We start from the raw sequence: 25,587 nt of genomic DNA on the forward strand, positions 1-25,587 counted from the left end.
TACAAGGGTGTCAATGGTGTAAAAGGTTCTCAAGAACATCTTCCTCTTGCTCATCGCACTGTGAACTGTCGTTCCCAACCGCGAAATGTGTGGGAATCAACGCCCCAGCTGAAAGGGCGGTTTCTTTGACGCCCTTTCTGCCAGCCCCTGAATCAGCCTTTTCACGGTGATTCTGAGCGGCAGTGTGTCTGAATTGTTTTCCTCGGCCACCTATAAGAAAATAGCGTGATTTCAATGGTGTGTGTCGCGCTTCTTCAAACTAAGAAGTGAAATGTGTGTAAGAGGGCCTGTGACATCATTAACCCACCTTGCAGCTCTCATGAACTAGTGAGCTGTGGCGTTTTCATCGCATGTGTCGACGTCCAGCTGTTTGAAGCGTCGCCGAGCACGATGGTGACGTCGCAGGGCGCCACGCTTTCGCACTATTACAGAGGAAGATTGTAGGAATCTTGGAACGAAATTTCAAACACGCGTCGTAATGGGAGGCAATTACGCTGTTTCGAAAAAGTGATCCTTTAATTCTGTTGCACAGTGTGTTTCAAAACAAAGACCCTCAGTCTTTATGATACCTTGAATTCTGCCGAAGACACTTTCAAGGAAGCACCTGAACGTCTATGAAGGAATGGCAGCCCATTTTTACTCAAGAGCCGACACAAGAGAAAGTAGTGATGTTGGACGCTGGAGTCTGGAGGGAAGTCGACGTTCTGACCGACCCCAAAGTTGTTCCACTGCACAATTTCCAACAAGGACAGGCTCGTGGATTGTAACCTGCAAAGGCTTCCCACTGATTAGAAACCAAACTCACGTCCCAAAGATGTGAAAACGCCTTTTGCAGTGTTCTTTCTCAAAGAGCTTATATCCATCAGTCATGAAATTGTCGAATGAAAAGGGAACTTTCAGACTTCTCCACCTCTACTTAAAAATCACAGTTTACATCCATTTGAACCTTCTTACTATGTTCATGCCTAGTCTCCCTCTAGAATTTTTACCCTCTCCCCTCCATACCCTTCCATTATGGAGACCTAGATTCCTTTGGTAGTGTTACATCAACTGATCCCTTCTTTCTGTCTAATTGTGCCATAAAATTTCGTTTTTCCCCAATTTGGCCAGTACCTATCATTATTTACTCGATGTGGCAGACTAATCTTCAGCATTCTTCTGTAGCACCCCATTTCAAATTCTTCTATTCTCCTCTTGTTTGAACTGGTCACATCCCATAGTACACCTTGTACACATACATTCAGAAAAGACTTTCTAATACTTAAATTTATCTTAGATGTTAATACATTCCCCTTTCTCAGATATGATTTTCTTGCTATTGCCACTCCACGCTTTATATCCTCTCTACTTCGGCCAACATCAGTTGCTTTGTTCCCCAAATAGCAAAACTTCATCTACTACTTTTAGTGTCTCTTTCCCCAATTTAATTTTTCTGCTTTCATTACCCTTTTTCTACTCTTTGTTGATGTTCACAGTTCTTTTCAAGACACTATCCCTTCCATTCAGCAGCTATTCTGAGATGATTGTGTCTCTGACAGGATTACAGTGTCGTCTAATAACCTCGGAGTTTATATTTCTTCTCTCTGAACTTTAATTCCCTTTCCAGTTTTCTACTTGGTTTCCTCTATTGCTATACTATCAGAAGTATCCAGCCAGCTCTTAGAGGACATTAATATGGGTGTCTCCACCCTTTGTCTTTGTGGTACCTTGAAGTCTGCTGAGGACACTTTCCTTGAGACAACCAGCCTATTCTTCCTCAAGAGCCGAAACCAGAGAAGGCATGATGTTGGACACAGGAGTGAAGTTGACGTTCTAACTCATCCCACAGTTGTTCCACTAAGAGTCAGTCGGGACACTGGAAAGATCAATCCATGTTGTTGTCCCCAAATTGTTGCCTCACAGGTGCTGCTCTACAGCAGGGTATATTTTCATGCTGACACAATCATCGTTTCATAGCTACTCCTCTACTGTACACTTTGTACAATGTTGTGAAATATACTTATATCCTTCTGCATTTAATGTTTTCTTAAGCTCAGGAAGGGGACCACAACCTAAACACGGAAAACATCCACATACAGTAACATCTCCTCTTCCGTACGTCATTGTTGGCACTACCCATTCTGGTGGGTAATGTTCTCCGTGTATAGCCAAACCCAATCACTTCAAAAAATGATTCAAATGGCTCTGAGCACTATGGGACTTAACGTCTGAGGTCATCAGTCCAGTAGAACTTAGAACTACTAAAACCTAACTAACCTAAGGACATCACACACATCCATGCCCGAGGCAGGATTCGAACCTGCGACCGTAGCGGTCGCGCGGTTCCAGACTGAAGCGCCTAGAACCGCTCGGCCACATCGGCCGGCCCCAATCACTTCCATTCGACTGTCACAGTGCATAGCAGGATTCATTGCCCAAACAAACAAACAGCTTTGTTACTGTCATTCACTGTCCCTAGTGTCACCCTTTACTCCAACTCATGTGTCGCTTAGCACTGACCACAGCTTCATTTTTTACAGCTCCATACCACAGTCATTCTGTTAGCTGGACTATTGGTAGCACCTTGGAACTCACCAGTGACACCTGCCCCTTGTTTCACGCGTGTTTTTACAAACATCTTCCACAATGCGCGCCGGTCCCTGTCCATTAGTAGATGAGATCTACGAGGTCTTGTTTTAACTGTGGTTGACATTTCCACATTAGTCACATCAACAGTCAACATGAGAAGCTTTAGAAGGATTGATATTTCCCTTATGGATTTGTTACTCAGTTGACATCCAATGGCATTTTCACTGAGCTCTTATGGCTGATCCACTTTGCTGTTACTGCTTCCCTACTGACATCATAACACTCCCCGATTCCTTTTATACTGCCGGGTCAGCCTCCCGTGACATCTATTGGTAAGTTCTATATTTCATAGGATTGTCCAAGTACTTCTGACCAGGTAGTATACAAACTGAATGACATCAAGGACAGACTACAACGACCTTCCCTTTCATGACCTTCGACTCTTACAAATGCAGTCTTGTTTCTGTATAAATTGTAAATAGCCTTTCGTGCCTTGTGTTTTATCTCTGATACCTTCAGAATTTCGAAGTATATAGTCCAGTCAACATTGTCAATAGCTTCCCCTAAATCTGCAGGTGCTATAAACATAGGATTGCCTTTCTTCAACATATAGTCTAATCAGTGTTCGTTAGTGTAACATAGTTTGTTGCATTAATACTGTCAAACGGTAAGTGAGTTTATATCCGTCATTATCACAAGAGCATGTTAGTGGGATAGTGTATGGTTACAAACGTTTTTCTTATTGAAGTGTAGCGTAATGTAGCATCTTTTTTACACCAGGAACGATTACTATGCATCACAATTACTTTAGATCATCCTGGGATGGCGTCTTAGTTTCATAACCATGTGAAACATCTAAAAAGAAGGGCTCAGCTATTAGGCCATATGCTCCTTCATGATGATCTATTGAAAAGAATAACTGAGGTAGCAGTAGAAGGTTGAAATTACACATGAATATCCAGACTGGAATAAATTAAACAAATAATGGAGGATATAAACGGTTTTTCATACTAAGAGCTGAAATGGAAGGTGGACAAGCAAGAAGAACGAGGAGCTGCTGCCAACCAGCCTCACTAAATTTAGCCCGTTTGACTTCCCATTAACAACACGATATGCTGTCATATAAAATCCTATTGAAGGAGTATTATTTTTGCATGAAATATATTGACAGTTGCAAATAAAGGCAACCATAGGCTGTATAATGGAATGATGACAGTGAAAATTTGGGCTGGCCCAGGACTCGAACCCGGATATCCCGCTTTAAGCGGGTGGTCGCCTTAACTGCTTTGGCTATCCGCGCATGACTCACAGCCCACACAGATTTTGGTTGGCACTGTGTACTATGTGATGGAATATCTTGACAGTCCTCCTTATGCAGGACTTGTGGCTTGCTACTTATGAAAGGACTGCCTCTACTGCTGTTTGTACTTCGTTATTGTAATACTTTGACTTTAAGTTCAATAATACTTGGTTTTGTACTGTTCCCTGATACCGGAATTCTAAGATCTGTTAGTGTCTTTGCAGCAGCTCCGCTGCAGTGACTTGCAGCACTTGGGTCATGAACAACGGGATTCATAAAGTGAACACTGTTGTGAAGCGAAAACTGTTTGAATTGCAAAAGTCATCAAGAGTTGCAAAAACACACCAGTCCAAATCACTGTTCCAGAAAAGCCTGTATAAACTGTCATATCCGCATCACTTGCTTGAGGCACTATTTCCATGCCTGTCTGAGTATTAAGCAGCGTTTCCGTATATGGTGAAAACTTGCACATGCATCCTGTCCTGAGCGTCGGGGTTCTGTCCTCAATTGCAGACGTGTCAAGAGAAGGTATGATGACTTTCCCATCGTGTGACTCGTCCACGATGGCATTGGGCAAAACTGTGGTAAAATTTAGTGCAATGTGACACCATTAATCCACTTTACACCTATCATGAATTTCTGATCTCGGGCCTTTTTCTCGCATCTTCGATACCTAGCTGTTTGGAACATCACCAAGCCCAAAGATGACACCGCAACACCAATACAGAGGACGTCTGTAGGCACTTTTGAGCCAAATTTCAAGCCACTGGGCCAAAATGCCCGACAGTTATGGGGCTGCGAAAAAATAACCCTTCAATTGTGTTGCGCAATATAGTTGTGCAGATTTTAGCCCAAGAGCTCATAGAAACTGTCTGTTTGCTGCTTGATGCAGTGCACGATAATATGCACAGGGGTGCCACACGCCTGGCAGTCTCCAGTGTGGCGCTACTGTTGTGATCGCCACGTTCATGATGCACATAACAGGAACCACGTTATGCTTCTGGCACACGACTTACAAATAGTTCGATCCTTCAGCTGACAGTTAGGTCTGATCGCTACATCCATGATGCACATAACAGGAACCACGTTATGGTTCTGGCACACGACTTACAAATAGTTCGATCCTTCAGCTGATAGTTAGGTCTGACTCCGCAGATGGCGATGATACCAAAGGTTGCTTCTTGCATCCACCAAATGGTTCGCAAATCAATAGTCTCATGTGGCCATGTACCCCTGCTCCACCAGTTATCACAACAGTTGCAGAGTTATCCAGCAGTTTCCGTAGTTGTTGCAGTTATCCCCAGCTGCTATCTTCAAGCCGTCAGACAGTCAGTGCCAAGTGTTGCAGTTTTCATCTTTTTGCCAAGTCCTAACTTACAAGGGGTGTTTGAAAACTCCATGCAAAAATAAAAACTACTTACATGTTTGGGATAAACATTTTTTATTTTTCGGCATAGTCTCTTTTTAGACTTATACACTTCGTCCAATGCTGTTCTAATTTGTTGATCCCTTCTGAATACTAGGAATTGTCCAAGTCTGCAAAATATCTATTAATGGCTGCAATCATCTCCTAGTTTGAATAAAATCTTTGTCTCACCAGCCATTTCTTCAAATTGTGGAACAAATAGAAGTCCGAGGGAGCCAAGTATGGAGAATAGGAAGGATATGTAATGAGTTGGAATCCTTTTTCCATTAATTTTGCGACCACAACTGCTGAGGTGTGTGCTGGTGCATTGTCGTGATGGAAAAGGACTTTTTTGCTGTCCAATCGGCGGCGTTTTTCTTGCAGCTCGTTTTTAAAACGGTCCAATAACGATGAATAATATGCACCTGTAATAGTTTTACCCTCTTCCAGATAGTCGATGAGGATTACCCCTTGCGAATCGCAAAAGACAGTCGCCTTAACCTTTCCAGACGAAGGAATGCTCTTAGCCTTTTTGGTGCAGATTCTCCCTTGGTAACCAATTGTTTAGATTGTTGTTTGGTCTCAGGAGTATAGTTATGTATCCATGTTTCATCTACAGTGATGAAACGATCTTTAAAGTCCTGTGGATTCTTCCTGAGCAGCTGCAAACCATCCTTGCAACACTTCACACGACTCCGTTTTTGGTCTAGCATGAGCAGTCGCGGAACCCATCTTGTGGATAGCTTTCTCGTGTCCAAATCTTTATGCAAAATATTATGTACCCATTCATTCGAGATGCCCATAGCTCTAGCAATCTCACGTCCGTTAACTCTTCTGTCATCCATCACCATATCACGGATTTTAACCTCCACAGGGCGTCCAGAACGTTCAGCATCACTTGTGCCCATATGGCCACTCTGAAAAATTTGAAAGCACTTATTAACTGTTCTAATCGAAGGTGCAGAGTCACTGTAATGTTTGTCAGTCTTCTCTTTAGTCTCCTGAGGCGTTTTGCCTTTCATAAAGTAATGTTTAATCACCACACAAAAGTCTTTTTCGTCCATTTTTTGACAATCACTCGACTTCCTTGATTCACAGGAATGCCAAACACAAAGAAATTGACCAATGTGTCTGAAACTTGGTGTGCGTTCTTTCAAAAGATGCTACTAACTGATCATGACCTCGGTACACGCTGGTGGTGCCATCTCTCGGACCTTGCACGTACTTTTCAAACTCCCACGTCCAAACTGACACCAACAACAGTCCTGACTGGACTTCTGTTGGATTAGGTAGTCGACATTCACTGAGTTATGTTAGACTAGTGTTCAAAACTCTTACTTCAATGCAGTGGCGGATACAGGAAAACCTCAAGGAGGGGAGCGGGAAAGATACCTTGAGCTACATTTACTTTTACCGTAATAAAAAATTATTAACTCACATGCAAAGTTTAAGAAAGTTTTATTTAAACTGATTATACACATATACAAGACAATGCCATCTTATGATACAAAAAAGTTACAATTGTGGTTCTCTTCCTTAAATGATGAATTCTATGCGCCTATTCTTCCTGGAAAGTTGGTTGTTTACATCGTCAATAGGACAATCAATGTCAGGGTTAGTGTTCAACAGATCTAAGCCATTAAGTCGATCAGTATGTGACAGACAGAAACGTATAAAATACGGTGACGCGGACGCGCATGCTACATAGCGAAGTACAACTACTCGATTCAGTCGAGTCAACTGACGAAAGAAACGAACGAATTGCGTGCGCGCTGACTGGCGAAGATGACGCTGGTGGCAACGCGGGCGGCCCCGTAATTGGGGGGATCCGCCACTGCTTCAATGCCAAGTCTTTTCGTCACATTACAGTTGAATATCAACTGTGTACATTCTTTAATAAATGACTGTTAACTGTTGCTCATGGCGCAGCCAATATTATTTGTGTTTCAGTCTCAACTGCCCTGCAACTAGACAATTACAGCACGCAAACACACCACCTAAATACGACAACTACATTCTGTGGAAGGGGGTATCCATTCTGCTACCTTTATGATGAGCGCCAAATTTATTTGGTGAATACAACATAAAAGAAACGTTAACGAAGGGAACATGGTCCCACAAGTCTTGAGTATAAAATGGATTTCTGGTAGAAATCATTCGAGGGCGTCAAACACGCTAATAAAAATGTGTAGAAGGTAAACGAATAAGAGAAACTACTGTTGAACTGCTATTGAGCAATTTTTTTTTTTACATAGAAATCCGATGTGAGCTGACATGGCAGCTCATCTTGGCAACCGTTGATCGTTTTATTACCACTGTAGTGTGCTAAGTGCATTCCTAAAAGCACATCTAGTGTGAGTGCGTGTGTTTTACTACTTACAACACCCAGAAAATGCATTGGAAAGTAAGGCATTTGCATCAACAATTCTGCTTTCTTTTTATTTTTGGTGTTAATCAAAGTTTTGAGAGGTCACTGGTGCCGTAAATATAACGCTTCTTTGCTTAACTTTGTAAACAAACTTTGTACTACTGTACATAACAGCCACAATTCATTAACTGCGCAAAAATAGGTACTGTACTTACGTGGTATTTCAGTTAAGTCAAGAGTAGCTTCCAAACTTTGAAGGCGCTTATAAATTTTCTATTTCCACTTCATTATGATATTTATACTGAATGACTAAAGGAAAAATTGCTACCATTCTCCCGAAATTTAAATATCTGTACAATATTGACTATTCTGGAATTATTGAACTTCAGTAAGTCCATACTCTGTTACAATACTTTCGGCGTACATTGAATCACCTCAATGATGCTGTGTTACTATATTACAGACAAGTGATTATCAGAAATTGCAGTTAAAAAATATTTTGCCACTTTACAAAGTTTTTATTAACTTAGTTAAAAACTAAGTATATTTTTTGGCCAAGGCACAAACTGTTCGTACACACAAATGAATGATTGAAGATGTGTGCTTTTGAATGTACAAAAGCATAATGAGAGCAAATCCACCCATGACAGCAGTTGGTCAATAACTTAAAAGACCAGCTACAGCAACAGTGAGCCAGCAAGGGGTGTCCACGGTCCAGTTGACTGGCCAGTGCTGGGACGACGTGATGCATGTGTAAGTTTTCGTTATCTTAGGGAAGGGGGGCTTTACGCATAGGGTTTGGGCACAAATATGGAAACACCAAAAACACCATACATTACTATGCCAAATACAGTTTAGGATAATTGTTGGCATACAAAACGGCTTCCAGTCATTTCGGAATGAATAAATGAAGATCCTGTATGGTTTTCAAGGGAAACTTATAGGTACCATTCTTCCTGAGAAAAATGACAAGTTAAAGTAAAAATGTTGGAAGTGTACAGTGATCACGCAACCTTTCCTCCAAAGTGCACCAGAAAGGCTCAGTATTATTGAGATCTGATGACTGTGATGGTTGGGGGAGATCACCATTGGTGAACACATATCATACTGTGGGACGGACCTGATCAGCGAAATTGGCCACATAATCCTTGACAGTAATGCAACCTTCCAGTGTAGTCGAACAGCCCATGGAATACGACAATATGACTGCCTGAATCATCACTGAACCCACACCGTATTTCACCCTTAGGATGCAAATTCGACCAGAAGTTGGAACAGTGTGAAACAAGACTTGTCTGACCAAATGACATCCTTCCATTGCTCCATAGATCAGGTTTTATAGCTTTGGTACCACGATCCCGTGTTATGAGCATTTGCATCACTGATGAGTGGTTTTGGAATTCCTGCTTGCCCTGCGGTTCTGATGTTATGGAGCTTCCATAGTGTTGTTTTGGGGCTGACAGGGTTCGCGAGTGCGTTGTACCGTTCTGCAGTGACATTCATTGCTATTTGATGTCTTACTTTTTTGTCACAATCCTCTTCAGTGACCGTCCTTCATGGTGGCATATACTGAGGCAACAAAAGTCATGGGATACCTCATAGTATAGTAGGTATGCAACAAAAGTCATGGGATACGCACTAGTATAGTAGGTATAGGATTTCTTTTTGCCTGGTGTAATGCAGCAACTCAACATGCCACATACTCAACAAATCGCTGGAAATCCCCTGCAGAAATATTGAGTGACGCTCTCTCTGTAGCCTTCCATAATTTCGAAGGTGTTGCTGGTGCACCATTTTGTGTGCAACTCAACTGTCGATTAACTCCTATAAATACGCAATTGGATTTATGTTGGGCTCTCTGGATGACTAAATCATTTGGTCGAAAAGCCCAGAATGTTCTTCAAACCAATCGCGAACGATTGTGGCCTGGTGACATGGTGCATTCTCATCCATAAAAATTCCATCGTTTTTTTGGGAACATGAAGTACATGAATCACTGCAAATGGTCTCCAAGGAGCTAAACATAACTAGGACCCAGCTTATTTCCATGTAAACACAGCCCAAACCACTGTAGAGTCACCACCAACTTGCACAATGCCTTGTTGCCAACTTGGGTCCATAGCTTTGTAGGGTCTGCGCCACACTCAAATCCTACCATCAGCTTTTACCAACTGGAATCTGGACTCATCTGACCAAGCCCCAGTTTTCCAGTTGTCTAGTGTCCAACCCACATGGTCATGAGCCCAGGAGAAGCACTGCAGACAATGTTGTGCTGTCAACAAATGTCTGTCGTTTACTGCCATAGCCCATTAACGCCAAATTTCGCCGCACTGTTCTCATAGATACGTTCGTCATACACCCCACATTAATTTCTGCGGTTATTTTTCGCAATGTTACTTGTCTGTTAGTACTGACAACTCACTGTCGGTAAGTGAAGGCTGGCGGCCGCTGCGTAGTCCATGGTGAGTGGTAATGCCTGAAATTTGGTATTCTCGGCACACTCTTGACGCCGTGGATCTCAGACTATTGAATTCCCTAATGATTTCTGAAATTAAATGTCCCATGCATCTAGCTCCTACTACCATTATTCCATGTTCAAAGTCTGTTAATTCCCGTCGTGCGGACATAGTGACGTCAGAAATCTTTTCACACGTATCACATGAGTACAAATGACAGCACTGGCAAAGCACTGCCCTTTTATACCTTCTGTACGCAATACTGTCACCATCTGTGTATCTGTACATTTCTATCCCATTATTTTTGTCACCTCAGTGTAAATCTTCGATACTGTACCCCTTTAAACACCAAACACCCACCAACAATTTGCACACATTCGAATTAACTAAGCTCCAAAATAATGCACTCATAACTACAGGGTGGTCCATGATAAGTCACGTGATTTGTTTCATGAATAACACATTTGTTGTTGACAAGATTTGTAATTTATTGATGTAGAAGTAAAGAATAAAACCTAATGAATCACATGTTCAATATGACTGCCATTTTGGTTTACAACTTCCTCAAGTCGCACACGTGCATTTGTGACGACTCTCCGACACAAATCTTCTGGAATGCCGTGGCATAGTTCCACAATGATGGCCCTAATTGCACTGCACTTTCGGGTTTCCTGTGGTACACCTTATCTTTAAGGAACCCCCAAAGGAAGAAGTCACATGGGTTAATGTCCAGGCTGTGGGGCAGCCACATTCCTCCTCCTGCATAACGTTCAGGATATCTGTTTGACAATACCCTAAGGCCAATTCTTTCGTGTAGGAAATGAAGCACAACGTTGGCAGGATGGGGGCTTGCTTTATTCTGCATGAACCATTGTGTCTCCAACGGAAGACATGGGGCCATGAGTTGAGGAAAGAACTGGTTTCGCAGCATGTGTAAATAGCGTTCACAGGTTACTGTAGCATCGAAGAAGAATGGACCGATGATTCCGTAGCTTGACATTGCAACCCATACACACATTCTCCCCATAGGTGTCTTTCATGTGGATTATTCACGGAGGTTCACGTGCCCAGAATCAAACGTTCTGTATGTTCACAATACCATTCACGTAAAAACAAGCTTCCTCAGAAAACCATGTGTTGTGTAGCACTGCCTCTTGGTCTTGCTTGATTGCCCACCTTGTAAACTGCAGTCTCCACTCCTTATCTCTCATAGTAAACTTATGCACCACAGTCATCTTGTAAGGATACAAGAGAAGGTCGGACTGAATAACTCTTTGTACAGATCGGCGTGAAATTCTCAACTCGACACTGGCTTTTCTTGTTGATTTACTCAGACTACAAGTCAAAGCCACTCGAACTGCTTCAATGTTTTGTGGCGAACATACGGTATGTGCATGTGGCTGCTGACACTCCAAAAGAGATGCAGTACCTTCAAATTTTTGATGTAATCTCCATATCATCTCTGGGCTGGGAGCCCACCGTGTGCCGAAATGATCATGAAACCTTTTTTGTGTCAATGTAATGCTGTTTTTCGCCTTGAACAGTAACACAATCTTCATCTTTTGCACAACGGTCAACTGTCGTTTGTCCGCCATCGCGGCAAACTGAAATGGTGAACTCATGACGGAAGTGATGAACTCATAACAACATCTGGCGTAATTTCCATGAACTGCACGAAGTTCAGTGCACAATTTGAAAGCTATTGCCCCAATAGTATACTTGTAAGATCAAAATTCAATCGGGTGACTTATTGTGCACCACCCTATACATAGAACATTCTTCTGACCACGGCTGACACTTGCAACACACTGACGACATTGCACAGGTGCCGTTCGTGGTCAAATACAAGTGTAACGTGCAGATGTGGCAAGAATCTGGATATATATTCAAGCATATATTTCTCTTGGTGTTTCCATATTATTGTCAAATTACTGAACGTTCAGCAGTAGGTTTGTCTCTGACCTGTTGACGATGTCAATATGCTGTGATGCTGAACATGACATAGGTTGAACACAACAGATGAATTAGCCTTTTATTAATTTAGAATGGTGCTTACAAGTGTTGTTCATTATTTTCAGGTGTGAAATGGCAGTAGATCCGCGGTGGCTGGCGTGTCTGTGGGTGTGGATATTAATGGGCGCCTGGAGCAGTGTCGAAGGAGCGCGTGTGCTTGCTGTGATGCCCACACCATCCATTAGCCACCAGACACCAATCCAAGCCATTGCAATGGCACTTGTCGCTCGAGGTCATCATGTCACCCTCCTTACAACAGACCCCATGCAGGTCAGTTTGCTGCATAATACATCGTTATGCCTTCAGTCATTTAGCATCAGATCAAACCACTTTAGTTGTCATGGCTGCTTATTTCTTTGCACATCTCATGAATCATAGCTTCTATCTCTCACTCTGGTTGGGAATATGTCAGTTATCAATTTTAATACACTTTCTCACTGGGAAATATTGCAACATACTGACTATCTGCACATTTGACTTTTATACTGATGGTCACTAAAAATGCAACACCTTGGAGGTAGCATGCAACAAACATCAGAATGCCACATAGTGTACTACATAAGGAAAGATTCCACAGTGAGTTATTCAGAAATCAATTTAGAATCTAGTGGTGAAAGGATCATGTTGTGCTTCATGCAAGAAGGAGTAACATCTAACCTGATCATTGGAAATAGGCTGCATCAGGAGTGTGACCTATCAAGACTGCTGTTTATCATTCTGTGATATTGCTGGTTGCATTGATCGGGATCAGACAACTGTCATGTAAATATCAGTGGCTTCAGGAGGCCCATACTAAATGTCATGTTAGATCTCAATGGCCTTACACAAGCAGCACTGAAGAGGACAGACAGATTGTTCGCTGCACTGTGCAGGATCATGCAGCCTTACCTTGAACCAGGCCATGGTCTTGTTTACAGAAAGACACTTGAAAGTGCAAGCACATTTGGAGCACTATGGACTCTCATTACAGCAACCATTGTTGTAGCTTCATAGGTGAAGCAGTAGAGAGAGGCGCAAATCACTGGTGCATCCAACAGCAACACTGGACACAAGAGTGACACCATGTTGTGCTTTCAGGCGATTTCCAGATCTGCACACAATATCACAATGGATATACCTGTGTGTGGAGACTCTGAGAAGAAATGTTGCCACACCACACTCATCATCATCACAGTGGCCCAGCACCTGGCTTAATGTTATCGGGTGGCATTGACTATACAAAGTAATCAAATCTGGTTGGCATAATCAGATGGCAGCTTTTACATTTATCAGGTGTTAAGGCCTGAAAATAACGAATGGAAAGGAAATGGAGCATGGAATGTCAGAAGTTTGGACCTGTCAGGGAAGCCAAAAAATCTCAAAAGGGAAATGGAAACTCACAATCTAGATCTGGTGGCAGTCAGTGAAGTGAAATGGAAAGAAGATAAGAAATTTTGGTCAGATGAATATCGTGTAATTTCAACAGCACCAGAAAATGGTATAATGGGAGTAGAATTGCTTGTGAATAGGAAAGTAGAGCAGAGAGTGAATTACTGTGAACTGTTCAGTAATATGGTTGTTCCTATCAGAATAGACAGCAAATTGATGCCAACAACAATAGATCAAGAATACATGCTGATGTCACTAACAGAAGATGAAGAGTTAGGGAAAGTATATGATGGTATTGAATGGGAAATTCAGTATATAAAAGGAGATGGTAATCTAATGTCATGGGGGATTGAAATGCAGTAATAGGGAAAGGTGTTGTGTGATAATGTGAGAGAAGAAAGACTACATGAGTTCTGCAATAAATTTCAGCTTGTAATAGCGAATACAGTGTTAAAAAATCAGAAGAACAGGAGTGCATTTGGAAATAGCCTGAAGACAGGGGAAGATGCCAGACGGATTACATCATGGTCAGACAGAGAGATACCAGGATCAGATAATGAACTGTAAAGCATATCCAGGAGCAGGTATAGACTTGGGTTACAATTTCATAATGATGAAGACTAGGTTGCAGTTTATCAGTTTCACATGGAAGAATCAGGATGCAAAGAAGTGGGATACTGAAGTATGAGGAATGATGAGGTGCATTTGAAGCTCATTAAGACTATACATACCCCAGTAATGAGTACTACAGTAAACAGTTCAGTTGAATAGGAATGAAAATCTCTAAAACCGGCAATTAGAGAAGTGGGACAGACAAATATGAGTTTAAGGCTGGGAACTGTGAAGAAACCTTGGATAACATAAGAAACACGCCAACTGATCGACAATAGGTGGAAGTATAAAAATGTTCATGTAAATTCAGAAATACAAAAATATTAGTCACTAAGGAATGAAATAAACAGAAAATGCAGGAAGCCCAAGGCAAATTGCTGAAGAAAAATGTGAAGAACTCGAAAAAGTAATGATCATCAAAAGTATTGATTCAGTGTACAGAAAAGGTCAAAATAACCTCTGCTAAAATCGGAAGCAAGAGTGTCAGTATTAAGAATGCAATGGGAATTCCATTGTTAAAGATGGAGGAAAGAGCGGATAGGTGGAAAGAGTACATTGAAGGTCTCTACAAGAGGGAGGACTAGTCTGATGATGTGATTGAGGTAGAAATGGGAGCTGATATGATAGACTTGGGAATCCGGTAGTAGAGTACAAGTTTAATAGAGCTTTGAAAGACTTGCGATCAAAAAGGCAGAACGGATAGACAACATTTCTTTGGAATTTCTGAAATCATTGAGGGGAAAAGGTAACCAAATGACTATTGCAGATGGTGTGTGAGTCTGGAGACATACTGACAGATTTTTGGAAAAAAATATCATCCACACAAACCCAAAAAGAGACAGGGCAGATAAGTGTGAGAACTATCACACCATCAACTCGTTCATAAAAGTTGCTATAAATACATGTTCCAGTCAGTTTAATGTGACCACTGGCCTTCGTTGCCTTTTGGGTCAAGGGCGAAAGCATTTCCGAAATGTTGTAAACTGTTCGCATACTGCCATGGTTAAGGTATACCTAGCATGACAAAATGGCGCTATCACTGACACTGAGGCAACTACGGTGCACCACAGGCTATAGATGATAGGGTTGTATGATGGCCATGGAGATACTTGCACGCAAATAGACCTGCAACTGTTGAACAACTGACTGCCCTGCAATAATCATCAAAAGGGTCTGGGCCAGAGAGCATTCCATGGATGATCTCATAATCCTGGAAGGCATAATGGATCGACACAAGTGTGCATCCAGCCTTGGGGACCATGTCCACCCCTACAAGAGTCTTTTTTTTTTTTTTTTTTTTTTTTTTTTTTTTTTTTTTTTTTTTTTTTTTTTTTTTTTTCTCTCAGCATGATGTCTATCATCAGGACGTAGCAAAGTTTCACTCAGCTTGCAGTGTACATGCATAGCTCAAAGAGCACCAGGATGAATTTACCGTACACCCCTAGCCCTCAAACTCCCTGGATTTAATCCAGTCAAGAAACTGTGGGATCACACTGGCAGTTCGAGCCATTGATCCACAAACGAGAAATTTAGCACAGATATCTAAGGCAGTGGAGACAGTATGGCTCCACATCCACATCAGCACATTCCAATACTTTATTGACTCTCTTCCTGCACATCTTAGAGTGGTCCTTGCTGCAAAAGGTAGTTATTCAGGCTTTCGCCAGATGATCACATTAATATGACTGGACAGTGGAATGATATAGAGAAGAAAGGAAAAGAAAATTGAGGATCTGTTTAATGACGATAAGTTTGGCATTCAGAAAGGTAAGGGCACCAGAGAGACAGTCCTGACATGTACGTTATGTTTAAGACAATTTTTTAATTTATTCCTTGGTATTGATTGGAGTTAATGTTACTGGTGATTGTAACATTTTCTCTTTACTCAATTTTCGGCCATCGATTTACTGTTGATATTGGTTTCCATAAGCTACATGGTTCATGGCAGTGGTATTCCATGCATGGCAAAATTACACTATCCAAAACTGCCACCAAGGGAACAGTTGTGCACCTTGGTTCATTGATGACAGAGATGAACAATTGCTGCCAAGACATTTACAGGCAAATAGACATGCAACTGTTGAGTAACTGACTACCCATATGAAACAAGGGTCTATCAACAGTGTCTCCTCAATGACCATTCAGCAAACATTGCTGTGTATGGGTCTCCACAACAGGTGCCTGGTTCATGCACCCATGCAGACTGCTGTTCATCAGTGATGAAGGCTGGAATTTGCACGCTGATACCACAACTGGATGTCCACTGAGTGGCAGCAGGTTGCCTTTTCAGATTAATTACATTTTATGCATCATGAGACAGACGGCCATTCGTTTCTATGGTGTAAAATGCCTGAAAGCAAATACCCTGCAACAGCTGTGATCTGAGGAATGTTTTTGTGGCATTCCCTGAGTGATCTCGTCATTCTGGAAGGTGCACTGGATCAACACAAGTATAGCATCTATCGTGGGGGACAATGTCCATCCCAACAAGCAATTTGTTTTTCCCCAGCGTGATGGCATCTACCAACAGGGCAGTGCAACATGTTACACAGCTTGCAGTGTACGTGTTTGGTTTGAAGATTACCAGGATGAGTTTACCATACTCCCCTGGCCACCAAACTCCCTGAATTTAAACTCAGTCAAGTACCTGTGGGATCACCTTTGTCAGGCTGTATGCACCACTGCTCCTCAACCAAGAAACCTGGACCAGTCATCATGACTCCACATACCTGTCAGTACCTTCCAGTACCTTATTGAATGTCATCCTGCATGTCTTGCAGCTGTCTATGCTGCAAAAGGTGGTTTATTCAGCCTTGTGACAGGTTGTAACTGGATACTGTGTGTCAGTATGTGAGAAGCAGTGTACTTTAATTGAGTTTCAGCTTCGAAGAGTTCATCCACACATGGAGCAGCCTCTCCTTTGGCATGATAATGCAAGATGACACACAAGCATAGCAGCATATGCAACAATTCAACACCTGGGGTTTCACTGTCATTAATGATCCTCCATATGGTCCTGATTTGGCCCTGTGCAATTTTCATCTATTTCCAAAACATGAAGAACATCTTTGAGCACTTAATGTTGATAGTGGTGCAAGCATGGTTGAGATTGTGGCTTCATCAGGAAAGTCAGATATTCTACAGTAAAAGTAGTAACAACGTAGTCTCTCCAGAATGAGATTTTTACTCTGCAGCGGAGTGTGCGCTGATATGAAACTTCCTGGCAGATTAAAACTGTGTGCCCGACCGAGACTCGAACTCGGGACCTTTGCCTTTCGCAGGCAAGTGCTCTACCATCTGAGCTACCGAAGCACGACTCATGCCCGGTCCTCACAACTTTACTTCTGCCAGTATCTCATCTCCTACCTTCCAAACTATACAGAAGCTCACCTGTGAACCTTGCAGAACTAGCGCTCCTGAAAGAAAGGATACTGTGGAGACATGGCTTAGCCACAACCTGGGGGATGTTTCCAGAGTGAGATTTTCACTCTGCAGTGGAGTGTGCACTGATATGAAACTTCCTGGCAGATTAAAACTGTGTTCCTGACTGAGACTTGAGCTCGGGACCTTTGCCTTTCGCGGGCAAGTGCTCTACCATCTGAGCTACCGAAGCATGACTCATGCCCAGTCCTCACAACTTTACTTCTGCCAGTATCTCGTCTCCTACCTTCCAAGCTTTACAGAAGCTCTCCTGCAAACCTTGCAGAACTAGCACTCCTGAAAGAAAGAATACTGCAGAGACATGGCTTAGCCACAGGAGTGCTAGTTCTGCAAGGTTTGCGGGAGAGCTTCTGTAAAGCTTGGAAGGTAGGAGACGAGATACTGGTAGAAGTAAAGCTGGTCCTTAACACTCCTTTTGGCCTCTATCAATACCAATGATTGCCATTCGGGGTTGACTCCTGATCCGTTGTGGAACTACTACGCTTTGCATTGCCGCCTCATGGCTAGGGATGGTGTTATCCTCCTTTCCACTGAAAATGCTTCACCGTGTGTTGTGGTACCTGCATCTTTGCGTGCTTCGGTCTTGCGCCTCCTGCACCAAGGGCACTGGGGTGTCTCTCACACAAAATCTCTGGCGCGCCGTCATGTGTACTGGCCCAGCATTGACTCTGATATCGCACACATGGTAACTGCCTGCGGCCCTTGTGCGTCACAGGCCACCACCCCAAAGTTATCTTTGTCACCGTGACCTTCGCCTGAGAAGCCCTGGGAGCATATTCATGCTGACTTCGTGAGACCTTTTTTAGGTACTTATTGGCTTCTCGTTATTGACGCCTACTCTAACTTTCCTTTCATTGTCCGTTGCACGTCGCCTACCACCGTGGCAACCACCAATGCTCTAGCTCGCATTTTCTCTTTGGAAGGCCTTCCCTCTACTCTTGTTACTGATAATGGTCCGCAATTTGCCTCTTCCGATTTTGCAGATTTTTGTGCCCGTCACGGCGTCATGCATGTCACGGCCCCTCCATTCCATCCACAGTCAAACGGTGAGGTGGAACGACTGGTCTGCTCATTTAAGGCTCAGATGAGGAAACTCCTGACTTCTTCTGCTGCTGATGATGCACTTCTCCAATTTCTGGCTTCTTACCGTTTCACCCCCATGGGCGACCACAGCTCGGCTGAGCTCTTACATGGCCGACAGCCCCGCATGCTACTTCATCTTCTGCGGCCTTCCACCTCATGGCCCCGGGTGCCTTCGCTTGACCAGTTCACTGCCGATGACCTTGTATGGGTACGGGGATATGGCAGGCGGCCAAAATGGAGTCCTGACTGCATCTTACGACACCGTGTCCAACGCCAGTATGAAATCCAGACGGACGCGGGTGTTGCAGTCCGTCTTTCAGACCAGCTTCGGCCTTGTGTGCTGGCAACGCCTGTTTTGGATGCCGCTACACCACCTTCAGCTCTACCTGATGCTCGGGATACTGGAATCTCTCATTACTCACAACGTAGTCCACCCACCATCATATCAGTGCCAGCACAAGAACTAACGCCACCAGGAGACGTGCCCATGCAGAAACCAGATGACCATCATCTGTCGGAGCAACTCTACTCGCCTCCTTCTCCTATGGACGCGGACACATCACCCATGTCTCCTGTTATAACAACCGGACTTGCCACAACGGGCAGATTGGTGCACGGGGCCCCAGCAGATTCGACCCCCATGTCTCCTGTAATCTTGAATCGTTATCATTGGGGACACTACGCGTGTCCTCTACATGCAGCGCTGTCTGTCAGCCATGCAGCAGCAGTGCCACCTAAGCGGCCAGCCAGCCAGTGGCCGCTAGACTCGGACTCAGTTTTGATTTGTGTTAAAGTGTACACACGTCTTACTCTGTTTATTTGATCTGTGACTCTCAGGTATTGCGTCTTCCTTGAAATATATTTGTTCAACTTGAAGTTATAACATAAGTCTGATTAAAAAGACCAGTTAAATATTGCAGGGTGATCCATACAAGCTTATGCATTTTCATGTATAGATCACACTCCTTTTTAAAAGCTCCTTTCATAGTTGAGTAGAAAGTTACATCCAGAGGCTGCACCCTATGCGAACAATGGGGTGGTATGGAGACCATAGTAACCCCATTACTTTTACATAATTTATAGGACTGTGAAGTTGTTTGGCTGTTGTAAGTGTCCAGTATCAACAATTCAGGGTTTTTGAGGTTTGCTTTGGAGTGATAGACAAAGTGCTTCAACCAAGTAAAGAACAACTCTTTATTAGTGCAACCTGTTGGTGAGCATTTGTAAAGAGCGTAAGGTGGGCCATCTTTTTTTAGCAAGAGGCTCATCCTTTTATTGGGATAAATAAAAATTGCAAGAATAAAACTTCCTGCTGCATTCATAGTACATATTACAGTAACTAATTTTCCTGTATTCCAGTTGGTCACTAAGCCTACCCTTTGCTACCTTTAGTGGCAGCTATTGTTCTGAGGTCTTGCACTGTTGTGATATCAGTTTCATCTGTACTGTAGATGTGATCTGGTATGTATTCACTTGCAGAAAAAACTTTTTTGAAGTTTCCAAAATATTTCTTCACAGCATCATACTAGAATTCAGTGATTCTGTTAACAGTAATTTATTGAGGTCTTCTATTGATTATGGTTGGATTTGTTTTCAAAAAGTCATCAAACGAGTTATTTCCTGCCAAGCAATCATTTTGAGAAACCCTGTGTCTATTGGTAAGTGGTTCTTCCAGTTCTTGAGTGAAAGTGGCATTAATTTCCTTCCTATGCTCTTGTAGAGTGTTAATGGGATGTTGAACAATCTGCTTGTTGCACTAATGGAATTACCTCTGACAATAAAATTCAACACATTTTTAAGGGCTTCTTTGGACCAACTTCCTCAATTCATGGTCCTTTTCCATGTTCTTGGCATCTGTAACAAGGCCAATGTGGATAATTAAAATAAGGCATTCTCTTATTTCTATTGAGAATAAACATTTAATTACATGCTGTGGAATGTCGGTAGCTACTGCCATTACCCTATTGCTACCTACCATGCCTACCCATTTTGCTAAGAAAGAAAACATCGTTTTTAGAGATTATAAATTATTGTCTAAAATATTTGCATAATACAGTAAACTAAACATTATTAAATACTGGTAGTCATGGAATGTGATGTAGTGAAGAAATGCTGAAACAAGTGGAACTTACAGTTGCTGGAAAACTGACGAATATTAGAGCAGAAGCACATTAAAACATTTTCCAAGCACAACTGCACAACAGATGACTCAGTAATGGTGTCCCTATAAACATTAGTTCACCATACTGCTGTGAAGAGTACAGCACCAACAAGAGCTCTTCCAGATGGGAATAACAGCTGAAAGTCAACCTACCAGGACTACCTCCTTACTGGAAATACCCCATTCTCCCCTACCTCTTATTGATCATTCCAACTTGTGGCAATAACGTATGGTACATTTTGCAACAGTGAACATAGCCTTTACTTTGACCACACTTTTGAGCTTTTTTGCAGTTTAGGAAAATCACAGAAAACCATTTTGTGGCTGGATGGGTGGGAATTTGAACTGTCATCCTTTTGAATGAGAGTCCAGTGTGCTAACTGCAGCACTACCTTATCAGTCTTAGTTTCAACATCATACCTGTAAACCCAGGTTTCATCACCTGTTGTGATATGTTTCAAGTAGTTCTGCATTGTTCTTGACTTTGTTTAGTGACTCTTAAACAACTTGAATTTTCTGCTGTTTTTGTTCAAAATTCAACAATTCTGAAACAAATTTTGCTGTCACACTTTTGGTGCCCCAAAACACCTGAAAAAATTTCATGGCATGAGTCAGCTGATTTGCCAACATCTCAGCAACTTCTCTGATTGTGACTCAGTGATCATTGATAAAATGGTTCAGCAACCCGAACTGTTTATATGCATCCATGCAAAGGTTGGTTCATAACACCAAGAGCTGTCTAGGATTGCAGATTCTCGCTAGAGTGTGTTGTGAAGCTTGTGGTAGGGTGTTTGCTTTATTAACTCATTACTTGCCAAAACTTTATTATTTTATTTTTCAAACTTTTTTTGACATTAATGTGACACCCTGACTGTGAAATAAAAGAAAAACTGTTCTGAAAAATTTCGATCTATTAGTACAAAAGCTATAGACTGTTCCATTGTTGGGACATTGGCAAAATTAGCTATTAAAGTGCACAATATTTTTATCGATGCAGAAGACTCTGTGGGCTAAATAAAAACACTGTTTTTAATATTATTGAGTGTGTATTCAGTATGAAATGAACCAAAACACTTGTGATGTACACCAAAATTGTAGCTATCATAGATTTTTGTTGTTTTTTGTTTCTTTTGTCGTGTGGAGACATGGCAAACAGGCACTAGATGAGTTTCTGGAGCACCTCAACAACATCCATCTGAATATCAAATTTACGATGGAAATGGAGGAAAATGGATGCCTCCCATTCCTTGACATACCAATTAAGAAGAAGGCAGATGGTTTACTAGGCCATGCAGTACATAGGAAGAAGACACACACAAGCTGCCACCATCCAGCACAAAGACAAACAGTACTGACCAGCCTGGTATATAGGGCGCATGCCATCTGCAACAAAGACAGCCCACCATCCAAGCTGCAACACCTGAGGGAAGTCTTCCACCAAAATGGCTACAGTGAAACACAGATCAACAGGACACTTAAAAGGAAGAAGAAAAAGAAGAAGAAGAAGAAGAAGAAGAAGAAGACAAATGACTCATGTTCCTTCCATACGTGGGTCCAATCTTGGCCAAAAGTGCCTGACTTCTGGGCAAATACAAGATCAAAACCATTCTCCACCCACCACCAATGACAAGGAAACTACTAGGTTCTGCCAAAGACTCGCTGAATCTTAGCACACCAGGAATGTACAGCATCCCATGCGAATGTGGTAAACAATACAGTGGACAAACACAACAAATGGCTCTGAGCACTATGGGACTTAGCTTCTGAGGTCATCAGTCCCCTAAAACTTAGAACTACTTAAACCTAACTAACCTAAGGACATCACACAACACCCAGTCATCACGAGGCAGAGAAAATCCCTGACCCCGCCAGGAATCAAACCCGGGAACCCGGGCACGACAACAAACACAACACTGTATATCTAAATGTTGTGAAAAACCTATTAGATGCATGTGACTAGGTCACACAGAAAAATCAGCCATAGCAGAACACAGCATAAATGAAGAACACACCTTCAACTTTGAAAACACGAATGTGCTATGCTGAATATCTGGCTTCTGGGAAAGTATTATTACAGAATCCCTAGAAATAAGGATTCATGACAACCTGGTCAACAGGGATGAGGGATACCAACTCAGCGCAGCATGGAACCCTGCAATAGTGGCAATCCATTGGAAGCACGCCCGTCAACATCCTCCGCCACAGACACAGACGGAATGCTTACACCGAGAACCGAATGTGGCCACCAGGGGCGATCTCTACTCCCACCACCATGTGCATGCTGCCGTGGTCTAGTAGAGGGGGTGACCACACATATAAATACCCTGCTCTCTGCGAGTCTTCACACTTCACCAGAAGATGGGTAGTATGACACTTCCCAAAATGTCGCGAAATATCATTGTTACCACCCGGCTGGAGGCCCGAGAAGCCTCCATCAACAATTTACAATGGGAAAGCCTACAGTCACATATATGATAACTGCTTCTCCAGTAGATCAATGCCATCCATATAGGCCTTGTATTCTTCATGAGGTGTGGCATTGTAATATACATTTCCTTTTTCTTTGCCCTTGAGTATTTTTTAGCATGGCTCAAAGAAGTAATACTACTGTAATTTGTGGCTACACATACTGGTTTATTGTCCCTCCATTTCACTGTGAGAACTTTGTCCTCTTTGTCAAACATTTAGTCATGGAATTCTCATCCGTGCTGGTTATAAGTTCTAAAGTATCTGCTACATCTTGTAAAATATAGTCACTTTTCAGGACATTTCTTCAATGTCCTCTTCATCCATTATTTAGTCTGTATTGGGTGAAATACTCACTATTTCTGAGTCATCGGCTCCATCTTCACTCACTTCATAACTCTCCGGTTCTACTATAACTTCTTCAACTGTTAGTCCACATGGCACGTTTTTATCCTGTTGGAATTGCAAAATTTGAGAGTGATTATTTTGTTGTATTACCTATCCCTGGAGAAAATCTAATAGAATGTAAAGGAGGCAGATCTCAACAATGTAAATAGTAATTTTTGTTTATGAGATATGTATATAATAATATGGCACCTCAACAAAGTAGTTGTAATATAACATGTCATTGTCCCATTATTGGGATACATAAATTGAGATTGCACATACTTCAAGGACTATGAAATATACTTGATACATGGACATCCTTATGTTCATAACAAACATGCTCGGACAATTAAATCAGAATTCACTATTACACAGAAACAACCAACAATTATACCCTGTAACCAAGTGCAAAGATGGAAAATAGGCAAATGAATTCTGATCCTAAAATAGGCTAAGTAGGGAAAATGATTTCTTTTCAATTTTTAGGCATTGTAGCAGTAAGATCAACTCCTAGAGACAACACTCAAAGCCAAAAGTTTCATTTTTTATGTAGAAAAAAATAAAATATTTGTGTACCAAAAAAGGAATAATAGTAAATAAAGGATTAATGCTGCACCTGGTTAAGGTCCACTACTTGTCTAATTCAATTCTCCTTCATTTTCTGTTAAAGGTGTTTTTGTTCTACAGAATTTCTATGTCCTCCCTGTTTGTTCTAGGATAGTAATGACTGGAGGGATCATGATAAAATCATAGTATCAGAGAACTGAAGTTGATGGTTCCCTGGCCCCACTGCATGATGTACTACTGCTGATTTATGTTTGTTTCCTAGATGGCAGTTGCTCTTTTGTTGCTTAAGTAATGTGTTAATACATGTCTTTGAAGTTCCTGTGTACACTTCACCACATGACAAAGAGATTTTAAACACTCTTGCTAAGGGAAGCAGCAGGTGTAGGTCCCTTGCAGTCTTCAGATATCCTTGCACCTTTCTTGTTGATTTAAACACCATGTCTTCTTAGCACACTGCTCATGTGATCTGTGACTGCTTTAAGGAAGGGGAGGAAAGTATTCTCTTCATTCGTTTATTTTATTTTATTTTATTTTATTCTTTTTTTTCTTTTTCCTGCCAGATGCTGTGGAGGGTGTAGTGCACTATTTATCTCTTTGTCAGAGTAGCTGCTTTTTCTGAAAGCAGTTCTTAAATGATATAGCTCATCATCCAAGTACTGTGGTTCACACATTCTTTCAGTCAGGTCAACCAGCTCACTAACGTTTCAGCTACATGTCTTTCAGACTTCCTCTGAATGAATGACAAGGCCAAATCCTCATTTCTTACTGTCCAGAAAAATACAGATGTTCACGTTACTTTTAGTTATTTGCTTGCCTAGTACTTCTCAGAACAGTATTATCTCATTGCTCGTTTATTACTGACACTAAAGACAGAATTTACATATTTCTTTCAGGATCCCCCAGAAAACTTGACGCAAATCGACCTGTCCTTCACCTACAAATATTGGATGTTGTTTGATGAAGACAAACACTTGGAGGAAATTTCTCCTCCTGAGTTTGTGGTAGCCTTCATGGACCTGATGGCCAACCTTACAGAGCATCAGTTACAGTCTCCCCAAGTCCAGGAGCTAATACAGTGAGTGAAATGCCAAGATTTCCACCCTTTCATAGTATAATCATCTAATTGTCAGCGAATAGGCTTGTCTGTTTATCCATATTTGTGTAACTAGAATTGTCATAGAGAATTCATCAGGAAGCCATAAAAATTAGGGGAACCTGGGGCAGGATGATAACACTGCATTAAAGTGACCACAATTCAATTAAAAATGACAAAAAAGGTCTGCCTGACATTTAATATATGATTTAAACAATGAATCGAGGAAATCTGATGTTAAGACACACAGCTGAATATAAAGAAACAGTATTTAAAAAGGCTGACAGTTGGTCTGTCAT

At 41.9% G+C, this 25,587-nt stretch overlaps 1 protein-coding gene across 1 annotated transcript in view; it reads left to right on the top strand.

Moving 5' to 3' along the window:
* Positions 1-25,587, top strand: part of LOC126160864 (UDP-glucosyltransferase 2-like) — a 130,590-nt gene that overhangs the window by 47,378 nt on the left and 57,625 nt on the right. Inside the window, exons 2-3 of the mRNA XM_049916938.1 lie at positions 12,176-12,380; positions 25,089-25,270. Of these exons, the coding sequence (XP_049772895.1) occupies positions 12,183-12,380; positions 25,089-25,270 (380 nt within the window). The 5' untranslated portion in view covers positions 12,176-12,182. The remainder of the gene's footprint in view (positions 1-12,175; positions 12,381-25,088; positions 25,271-25,587) is intronic.

The sequence above is a fragment of the Schistocerca cancellata genome, chromosome 1 (assembly GCF_023864275.1).
Source record: "Schistocerca cancellata isolate TAMUIC-IGC-003103 chromosome 1, iqSchCanc2.1, whole genome shotgun sequence".
NCBI lineage: Eukaryota > Metazoa > Arthropoda > Insecta > Orthoptera > Acrididae > Schistocerca > Schistocerca cancellata.